The sequence below is a fragment of the Hylobates moloch genome, unplaced genomic scaffold (genome assembly GCF_009828535.3).
Source record: "Hylobates moloch isolate HMO894 unplaced genomic scaffold, HMol_V3 SCAFFOLD_35, whole genome shotgun sequence".
NCBI lineage: Eukaryota > Metazoa > Chordata > Mammalia > Primates > Hylobatidae > Hylobates > Hylobates moloch.
This window is the reverse complement of record NW_026652310.1, coordinates 2,898,253-2,909,494: the sequence shown is the minus strand read 5'-3', so window position 1 is coordinate 2,909,494 and position 11,242 is coordinate 2,898,253. Positions and strand designations below refer to the sequence as shown.

Genomic DNA, 11,242 nt, shown 5'->3' with positions numbered 1-11,242 from the left:
GGGTGCAGCAAACCAACATGGCACATGGATACATATGTAACAAACCTGCACATTGTGCACATGTACCCTAAAACCTAAAGTATAATAATAATAAAAAAAAGACTTATTACAAGGTAAGAGATAAGCTGTGTATCAGAGTGAGATATGCAACCTGCATAGGTGACAAAGGACTAATACAAGAATATACAAAATACTCTAAGTTAATAAAAATAAGATTTTAAGACTACAAAAGATAAAAGAAAAAAAAACAAACAGATACTTCACTGGAAGTAAAGTGGTAGGGACTTCCTTCAGAGGAAAACAAATGGCACACAGCAAATAAGCATATGAAAAAATGGTCAATCTTGGTAATAATGAGAGGAGTGTATATTTAAACAATTACATGCTGCTTCACTTAGATTAAAAAAAAACTTTAAAATCTGGTAAAAGCAAGCACTGGTGAGGATATAAAGCAACTGGAACTTTCATACACTGATGTTGGGTGTGTAAACTGGCACATTCCTGTTGTAAAGCAATTTGTTGGTATAGCACAAAGTTGCAAATACACAAAACACTAAAACCTGTTGTTTCACTTTTAATTGTGTACTTTAGAAATACTTGGCAATTACAAGTATTTAGAACTTTAGAAATAATTGGCCAAAATTGCCAATTACAAGAACGTTTACTGTAACACTGTTTAAATAATAAATATAAACCAAAAAAAGAATGGATACATTGTAGCACATTCATATAAGGGAATACTCTGCCTCAGCAAAAATAAATGAGTTGAAACTACGTGTACCAATATAGACAAATCTCAAAAACATAATTTGAGCCCTATGACAACATTTATATAAAGTTTAAAAATACAAAATACTGTGCTGTAATTCACTTTGGAACCATGGATGTATAGCAAAAACAAAAACAAAAAGCAACCATGCATAGGTAAATACCACAAGGAGGATATTGGTTACCTTGGGAGGCATGAGGGAGGAGAATTGGATTAAAAAGAGACATGAAGGGATTTCCAATTGTACCTAACATGTTAAAGTGGGTGATTCTGTGTGCCTGGTGTGTTTCATTTTTAAAAGAAAAATAAAGAGAACTGGAAGGCGGGTGGATCGGTTGGGCATGAGGTGAACACCAATGGAAAGGTGGAAGAAGTGGATGAGTGGATGAGACAATCTCACTTGAAGTAGCCTGGGAGGAAAGCCAAGTTAGTACAAGTGATTATCAGGTAAAAGTGGTCTAGAAAGGACTTGAAATGAAAAGACAAAACTTAAAAGTATGTTTGGGAACTTGGAGAGGATACTGAGTTGAGAAGTCACATTTTCAAAGTGAAACATAAAGGCAAAATATTTCATAGTAGTATTTTGTAGTAACTGGTAGAAAAATAGGACATGGACTGGACAGTGAAATCTAGTAAAGTTTAATTATTTTTGTGAGTGGCTCTGGGAGAAGGACTGGAGGGTGGTTTGCCACATTTTTGGATTCCACAAAGCTGAAAGTGCTAAGTAATATATTTGACAGAATCATGATGTTTAAAAGACATATTCTGGAATGAGGGCTTAAAGACAATAATTTTTTCTTGCAATGTTTAAAATGTGGCAGAATACACTTTAAAAAATTTAAACTTATCTAATTACAAGTCTTGATTCAACCTGAATGCCTTAGCACATCACAAGATAAATGTGGACAACTGATTTTTTAAAAACACAGAATATTTGACTAGTATTAGTAGTTGTTGTAAGCAATTGGTGTGAGTATTGGGCAATGATAAATTACAATAATAAATTAGGACTATTCCAAAGGAGGGTAACCAGAATTTTAAGAGTGTAGGCCGTACCTGGGAGCTTCAATGAAGCCTTCTCTAACAATGTGGAAACAAGATTGTCCTTTGAGGATTAAACCAATAAAGTCCACTCGTATGAGTGGGATTAGCCAGTACAGGCCTAAACCAAGACATTATCTTTTGATGGGTGACTTTGCAAGTGAGTTAGATGTAATCTCAGGCAGGAAGGGCTGGAATGTGATTGTAATGGAGGAGGAAGAAACCTAATCAATAAAAGTATTTCTTAACCAAAGAAAGACTGAGTAAACAGACTTGAGGAAAACAGCATGAAACACACAAGAATTCTGATCCGTATGAGTTATAATTTTCATTGTAAATCAGTACATCGTGTTCTAATCTAATTTATATTTCCAAGTCTTGTATTTGGATAGCATGATTTGGATAGCATTTCTCAGGTACCAACAAAATTGAGTTTTCCAGATCTGACAGGTGAGGGTTACAACATGAGGTGCTGTAACCTTTCCCTGACACAGGCTCCTTCTTTGTCATGGAAAAACCCAAGGACACCAAGATGTTTAGCTGGGAGGAGACATGCCAGAGGTGAAGCCTGGTGCTTATCTTCAAAAGGCTTAAAGTTTTTCTTGTAGAAACAGAGGGTAGACTCTTTTGATTGTTGGGGGCAGAGAACAGAACAGAGACAACAGGTAGAAAGTACAAAGTAAGATTTCATCCGGCTAAGCAGAGGAACATGTTAACCATTTGAACTCCCAACAATGAAAATGCTCCCTCTTTCTCAGGGTTCTTTGATCATAAGCAACAGAAAAAGTCTGAATAAGTACAGCAAATAATAATAATAGCAATAAGAAGAAGATAAGAGGTGGCTCACATATTTGAAGGAGAAAGTGAAATATCAGGCCTTAAAAGGAGAAGTGATCAAGGCAGCTACAATGATAGAGGGGGAGAAAGTAAAGTACTGTTTCTTTGGGGAACCGTCCTCATGATAATCACCCTCTGCTGATATCTTTCTTAAAATTACTGGGGAAAAACTTCTGATTTTCAAGCTTGGGCCAGGTGTCCACCTCTTCTCTCCCCCACCCCTGATAGGGAAGGGTAGTGGGCACTCATGAGTAGGGAACCTTGATGGAGATGCCATCAAGGCTTCATGCAATGGAAAGGGACAATTTAGCAAAGGAAAATTGAGAAGCAGGTAAACATATTAGAAACCCACCATATTCTCATCATTGCAAGTGCAGGAGAAGCCACCTATTTTTTAGCAATCTTCTGTGCTGGAAGTTGAAAAAGGCAATTTAGAAGATCCCTTCCTGTTCTACATTTCTGAAGAGAAATTGAGAAGTGGAATTGATTACTGAGATCCAAGTCATTAGGAAAGGCCTAGAGAGGAATAGCTGGGGCTGGATCTGAGGAAAGGATGGGACACAGCTAACAGGGAAGTAAGCCATAGAGCAGGCATGGTGGTTCCATGTGCTAATCAGAAAAGGAAGATAAGGAGCTGCTGGCATTGGTAACCTCAAACTTGATATATGTAAATTAGAAGCTACCATTTTTCTTCTGCTCCATGAGAGGGTTACAGATAGAGAAATGGAAGAAGTAAGATGTGGTAAAAGTTAGTAGACGAAGAAGACACAGGAACTCCTGGCTCTCCAGAACTCCTGGTACAGTGAGATGCTATTTGGACAGCTTAAGGAATGGAGGATGATCCTAATGACAAGGGACCTGCCAGCCTTAATAGTTAACCAGTGGAGCTATATAATAGAACTGAGTCACAAGTCCTAAAATTCTGAATTTGATGTCTGTGAAACAAAGCAATTAATGATGGAAACAAAATAAATAACTGGCCACTAGTGACCTCTAGTGGAAGTAGGCTTTAGGGAACTGATGTGATCTTTGATTTCTGTTTTGTTTTGTTTTCCTAGTAGAAGATGAAAACCAGTGTAATTTTCAGCCAATTGATTTGCAGAGGAGTGTGAAAGAAGGGGCTTCTGAAAACAGGACAAAAATCTTACCCAGAAAATGAAAATGTACCAGGAATATGTTGTGCTTTGCGTCAAACTAAGTTGATTAATGTTCTGGAAAAGATGTGGATAAGTAATTGCCATCAAAGATATTACCTGAGAAAAGAAGAGTTTTTTGAGCAGTGACTTCATTGGTCACTGGAGGGAATTTGGCAGGTTAATGGCAGCCAGCAAGAGAAAATAGGCTTGAAGAGGAGGCTGCACGGGTTGCCAGTATACCTTTTAAATATATCTTCTTTGTAACATGGAAGAGTGCTGTTGTTTCTGAAATATGCACACATTTGCCAATTCAGTATTGTATGGCTTGAGTCCCACCACTTTTATCTTCCCAATGGGTGTCTGTGCCAAGTGTTGGCAAACACTGCTGAGCTGGGAGGATGTGGGTGGATGCCTGGTGGCCCTAGGCCTTTGAAGTGGGACCAGTCTCATGGAGAGTCCAAGTACAATCAAGAAGGTCAACAGGAAACCACACTGCGCACACCACATCCATCCTCTTTGGGAAGTGCTTTCAGAATAAATAATCTTGACATTGAGGAGAAGCAAAGGAATGCAAGTATTGATGGGAGGTTTTACATCTGTCTGATCACACTGAGGACTAATAATGGGTGGGTGGAATTAAATGGCGGGTTGAGGGAGCAGGGGTGCAGGTGGGTAGAAAAAGAAGCAAGGGAAAGATAAACAATAGAGACAATACAGAAGTAAACAGAATCAGCGTTATCAAGCCCTGGGCAACTGTCACTTCTGGCAGCAAAGCGATCGTTGTCCTTGTCTCGTATTACCTGCGTGGCAGGAGGTGTCATCCTGCCTTCTTTCATTATTCAGCCTCCCACACACACCCTGCTCTTGTTTACTGATGCTGTTGTGCTGCTCTGCAGGTCTACTTTTCCCTGGATTGGCTCCCTCTCCTCTCAGTGTCATTTCAAGGATATAAAAATAGCCCCTAAATAATATTTTTGTGAGAATTCCACGCTGGTCTGCAATTTTCAGAATTCTGGTCTTTGTGAGTGTGCATGCAAAAGATGATCTAACCGCCCCCCACTAAGCCATGACTTCCCTACTGATATTTCTTAGATGCCAACAAAACCACAGAGCAGATTAAGAGAGACCAATATTAGTGGTATTTCCTCTTTCCCTCTTTCCCCTACAAAGATCCTTCTGCCAGGATATATACAAATCTCTAGCTCTAGGATAGGCCATTTCAGAGATGTAGTCTATAAACCAGTTTACTTACTGAAGATGAGCTAATTATCTTAATTTGCTCCAAAGCTTCTGTCAGGCTGTCTTCAATCTCAGAGTCATCTAAGGAGAAGAGGTCCCCAGCTCGTGAAAGATCTTTTTGTCCCAAAACCAGTCTGAACAGTTGATGCATGGTGAGGATGAGTTTGATCAGTTGACTTTCTACAGACCCGGAGTCATGTGTTTCAGTTATCAGAGGTCAGTAAGACAAAAACATGTAGAAGGAGGTATACTTCTTATTCCATGAAAGATCATTTTTCTCCAGACTTTGAGGTCTTCATTGACACTCTCTGCAAGGGAAACAAATGACACAATATAGCCACTGGCAGAATGGCATAAGCTCAGAATGTGAACTCAGTGTCCACTGGAGAGAGAGAGAAAAAAGAAACTTGGAAACATGTGCCTAGAGTAATAGATCTTGGCTTAATGATCTTTAAATGAGCTCTTTCCTTGTTTTTGTCTCAAAAAATCTTGTCAAAAATTACTAGGTTTCTCCAGAATTTAATTTGAACTTTAAAAGTCAACATGAGCCCCAAGCTTTTCTCCTTTCTACATCCTTCTCTTCTCTCCATGTCACAAGGACAAACAACAATCATGCCTAACACTTGCCAGATTTTCCTCAAACAGATTGTCATGGGAATCAAACAGAAAGGGAGAACAAAAGGAAAAGAGGGAGCATAGGAAACATCTCCTAGACCCACTTCCCCAAACCCTTCCTTCCAGAACCTGGACACAGAAACCAGTGCTTACCCTCTTGGTTGGGCTGCCTTGCTACGCTAGCAGTAGAAGTTCCCTGCTCTGTCAGTCAAAAAGGTGGCCTCAGTACTTACCCTACTCCTACGTACTCTATAATCAAGTAGCAATAAAATAAAGATGCTGCTTAGGAGAATGGCGTTAGATAAATCTCTACTGAACATGAAGATTAACTGTAACACTGAAATGAACATGATAGCCTTGCCATGCGGGCTAAAGAGGAGGGCTCTGGGGTCAGGCAACTCTCCCTCTATTCCAGTTGAAGTAATAAAGTCCCACTATATTTCTCACCCAATTAACAGTCTACAGAGAGGAGGGCAACGGCACAAATTAGACATCTGATTATTCTCATCAGCTCCCTTCTGGGCCTAATAAAATCACAGACCATTTGCACTGGCAGAGACCTTAGTAATCATTTAATGGCCAGTGAGGTTTAATGACTTCCCCAAGGCCCCATAATAGCTGTGGCAAGGATAGTCTACTGATTTCAGTCCAGTGCGCTTCCCTCACAGTTTACAGTAGAGTGGAATCACCTCATACATGTGGGTAGCTTACAGATGCAGCCACATGCTTAGTGAGAGCCAAGAGTGAGTTATTTAATATAAGCAATAGGCATTTCTGCCTAGCATTTTAGTCTGAATGGTTTGCCAGAAAGAGTGTGAAAAGGGAGAGGAGAATCTATTGTTCCCTTGGGTAGTCTCAGACCTCCCCTCCGAGCTATTGTTGTGAGAGCACCTCTTTGTGTTGAATGCAAGTTTAAAGACACATACTCTTCAAACAACATGGCCTCTAAATACAAGCCAAAGCTTTCATTAGACACTCAACTAAATAAGCTATCTGTAGCATTGTAAGTGGTACAATTCATGAGTCATAGGGATTTTAAGGAAAATACTCTCTATACGCAATTTTTGTACTATCTACCAGCTTTTGAAATATGAAGCCTAACGCTTACATGCCTTTATCTATGTACCAGGCATAAACACTGTAAATATTAATTCATCTAATCCTCATAACTATATGAAGATATGTCATCCCCACTTTGTTAGGTGAGCAACCTGAGGTAGTTAAATAACTGCTAAAGCCATGCAGCTACCAAGCTGGAGAGCTGGAATTTGAACCCAGAGACTCCAGCAGTGCTAGACTCCAAGTTCATAACCATTATGAAATATTGACTCCATGTAAGATGTGAGGCTACTGTTAGGAGTAAAGGTCCTCAGAGCATTATTAATATTTAGTGATGAAGTTGTTAGCAGGGTTATCAAGCAAGAAAATGAATTCCTCTCCCCTTCTACATTGCTCCTGGATCCTTGCCCATTCTATGCCCTGGGATTTAGAGCAACCAGAGAGCAAGAGAATCACAGGAGAAGATGCTTGGAGGAAGAGCAAAGGAGAATGGTAAGCTTTCAGAGGGAGGTGGAGCAGAGTGAGGTACTGCAAAGTAGTTTGCACCCTGGGAAATGTGGAAGGGTGAATCACAACATCTCTAAGAAAAATCAGCACAGTGTTTTCCTACATTTTTCTCTTAACACATTTTCCACCCAGGCTCAGATATTTACACTGACAAGAGTCTCAATAAAATAATATTCAGGAAATTGGATGGAAATGACTTCACCTGACCTGTCAGCTTGTTGGACATGTGGCACTCCATGAAGTACATTCATCTGCCCCGGGTCATAGATGCTCAGAAGCTCCAAGAAGGAGTAGAAATATGTGCTGGTACAGAGGGGCACCCGCAGGCTTTTCCTGGGCTCTTTCTGCACACTCCACATTTACATGACACGTGGTGTGGAGTCCCACATTCATGCTGCCAACTCCAGCTGTTACTCTTGAGGGCCCATCACATGCAAAACATTGCTTTGGGCCCTAAACAGAAACAGCAAGTTGTTTAACACACAGCCATACAGGAAAGCTTTCACAAACCTAGGGGTGGAGTGGGGAGAGGTGAGACTTACACATTATTTTCCAAAGGACTCTTGCACATTTTCAACTGTGATCTTCAAAACACCTTCTACAATATGGGAGTGACCAAGAGAAAAATCTCTTGGATACTACAAAAAGAAGTTTGGGGAAGTACAAAAGAGAGAGAAGTCACTTCCAGGGGAAGATGATAATGAATAGCTTTATGGAGGAAATGGTATTTGAGAAGCACCTTTAGAATAGCTGAGATTTTTACAGGTTTTATTCAATGCACTTGTGCTGAGTTCATACTAAGTCATCTGCTCATCTAGGAACCGAGGGTCAAGTCCCAGCTCAGCTACTCAGCGATTATGGGACCTTTAGTTCATGTTTTTTTCCTTTCTTGAGGCTTAGTTTTCTTATTCACAAAATGGGGCTAATACACACCTCGTCTATTTCGTTAGGGTGTTTTGAGGGTCACAGGTGATGATGTGCAAAGGAGCCCTTTATAAAATAATGGCACAACTGACATTTGGTGGGTGTTTGCCATGTGTCAGATACTTATCTCAGTGCTTCTCAAATACTGAGCCACTTAATTCTTATGACAATTCCATGCAATCAAAAACTGATGTTTAGAGAGGAAAGTAACCACCAGTCTTCAAGAGGCACTTGAAGAGTAAGTTGCCGAGTCAGGATTGAAGGCAGCTAGTCTCCCAGGACAGTTGTATTCATGACTGTGTGAGATAATTATTATTGAGCTGCCTCCCTTCCCATCAGCTCTCATTCAATGAGTACCTCTGAGAGGTGACAGCGTGCTGGCAGTCCTCACAGCCCTCCATCGCTCTCTGTACCTCCTCTGCCTGGGCTCCCACTTTGGCGGCACTTAAGGAGCCCTTCAGCCCACCGCTGCACTGTCGGAGCCCCTTTCTGGGCTGGCCAAGTCCAGAGCCGGCTCCCTCAGCTTGCAGGGAGGTGTGGAGGCAGAGGCGCCAGCGGGAACACCGGCTGTGCGCGGTGCTTGCGGGCCAGCTGGAGTTCCGGGTGGGCGTGGGCTTGGCGGGCCCTGCACTCGGAGCAGCCACGGCTGCGGGCAATGAGGGACTTAGCACCCGGGCCAGCAGCTGCGGAGGGTGTAATGGGTCCCCCAGCAGTGCTAGCCGTCCGGCGCTGCGCTCGATTTTTCACCCGACCTTAGCTGCCTTCCCGCGGGGCAGGGCTCGGGACCTGCAGCCCGCCATGCTTGAACCTCCCACCCCCTCCATGGGCTCCTGCGCGGCCCGGGCCTCCCCGACGAGCGCCACCCTCTGCTCCACCGTGCCCAGTCCCACTGACCAACCAAGGCCTGAGGAGTGCAAGCACACAGCGCGGAACTAGCAGGCAGCTCCACCTGCAGCTCCAGTGCAGGATCCACTGGGTGAAGCCAGCCGGGCTCCTGAGTCTGGTGGAGATGCGGAGGACCTTTATGTCTAGCTCAGGGATTGTAAATACACCAATCAGCACCCTGTCAAAACAGACCACTGGGCTCTACCAATCAGCAGGATGTGGGTGGGACCAGATAAGAGAATAAAAGCAGGCTGCCCGAGCCAACAGTAGCAACTCGCTCCGGTCCCCTTCCACCCTGTGGAAGCTTTGTTCTTTTGCTCTTTGCAGTAAATCTTGCTGATACTCACTCTGGGTCCACACTGCTTTTATGAGCTGTAACACTCACCGCGAAGGTCTGCAGCTTTACTCCTGAAGCCAGCGAGACCCCGAGCCCACCGGGAGGAACAAACAACTCCAGACGCGCCGCTTTAAGAGCTGTAACACTCACCGAAGGTCTGCAGCTTCTCTCCCGAGCCAGCGAGACCACGAACCCACCAGAAGGAAGAAACTTCGAACACATCCGAACATCAGAAGGAACAAACTTCAGACGCGCCACCTTAAGAGCTGTAACACTCACCGCGAGGGTCCGCTGCTTCATTCTTGAAGTCAGTGAGACCAAAAACCTACCAATTCCGGACGCACCTCCACATGCTGCACATCCCTTCCTAAATAAGGACTGGCAAGGCACGTCGTTTATTTTTCAGCAGCTCTCATTAATATTTTGCTCAGGTGTCTGCTTCTCCTGCTGGTCTTTTTGCAATAGCAGGGAAGGTCACAGCCAGATCAAATTCTACCTCATGTTTTGAGAAACTCCTTACTCTTATGAATGTCATAGTCCTGTGGCCTGTGCGCACGTGTACATATACATGTACCATATACACACAAGCATATCGTATACACACATGCACATATGTGCATATACTCAAAATACTTTCTACACATCAACCTTTTCGCTAGACACTAGATGCTTTCTTCTTTTAGTTCTCCCATCAACTCTGCAGGTAGATATTACCACCTAAGAGGAAATAGGACCAGTGAGGTTAAGTATCATGTCCAAGGTTACACATAGAGCCAATATTCACATCCAGGTACGCCATACTCCAAAATCTCATACTTTTTGTATAATTTTTAAAAGCTGGCTTATAAAATTCTTACTGCCTTTAATTTGCTTCCTTCATAATTTCCTTCCGTAATCTTTAAGGGGTTCTAATCTGAGGCCCACGTTCTCATTATTTAGGTTTTTTTTTCTTTTTTTTGGCAGGTATTTGCTGGCGAATCAGCTTTCTGTGAGGAGAAACAGAAACCACGAAAACAAATGACGGCGCCAAACGTGGCACATTTCAGGGAGTCACAGCTGTCCCGCGCAAACTCTACTTTACCTGCGTACTACTCCTCAAAGGCGCCCTTGCAGTTACTCAGCTGCATGGTTTGAGACTGGGCGGGAGATTCAGGCAGGCTCCGAGGGCACAGCGAGTGGAATCCGCTCAGCTCAGTGAACCTGAAGTTGTTCATTGCGGAGCCGGTGCCGGGTGGAAGAATTCAAGGAATGCAGCCTGATGCCACCGGCAGCCCCAGAGACCGGTCAGGTGACAGGCTGCACCTCACCCAGCGGAGTTACCTCCCAGTGCAACGCTCTGTTTCCTGGGGTGAAACACAAAGCCTGCTCCAGTAAAGGAGAGTTGTTTTTAACAGAGAAAACAGAACTCCCTGTGTTCGTGAAAATCTATACTTTGCCAGGGAAGAATGGGGGGCGGCGGCGAGCCACGCAGGAAACAATTTTCAACAGGAGCTCAAGCAGGTGAACGGAATGGCTGTAGGGAGCCACCTCTCAGAGCTCCAGGGGAGGAGAAGAGAACTGCATCTTCATTAACACTTCCTCTCCCTGAGATTTCAGAATCGTTTTGGAAACACTGAGTGTTCATCCAGTAAGAGTCACCTCCTAAAGAAAGTATCCCTTTGCTCTGCCTCTAGAGTAATATTGTTGAAAGTTGAAGTATGCGGGAAGTTGCTGATAAACAGAACAAACCACAACATACGTACTCTCTTTTTTTCGTTATTTGCTGGGAAGCTTTTTATAAAAATCCACGTGGACCAGATATATTGGATTTGTACTTTTTAAGTATTGCAGCAACACTCAGGCAAACGGTTTATCCTGCTTAATCTACTGACACTCCGATGGAGAAAAGGGCAC

General features: G+C 43.0%; 1 protein-coding gene across 1 annotated transcript in view; it reads right to left on the bottom strand.

Moving 5' to 3' along the window:
• The window catches only part of LOC116463398 (ventricular zone-expressed PH domain-containing protein homolog 1-like), a 111,401-nt gene extending 106,228 nt beyond the window's left edge, over positions 1–5,173 (bottom strand). The window contains exon 1 of the mRNA XM_032146486.2: positions 5,036–5,173. Within this exon, the coding sequence (XP_032002377.2) occupies positions 5,036–5,173 (138 nt within the window). The remainder of the gene's footprint in view (positions 1–5,035) is intronic.
• Positions 5,174–11,242: the final 6,069 nt, after the last annotated feature.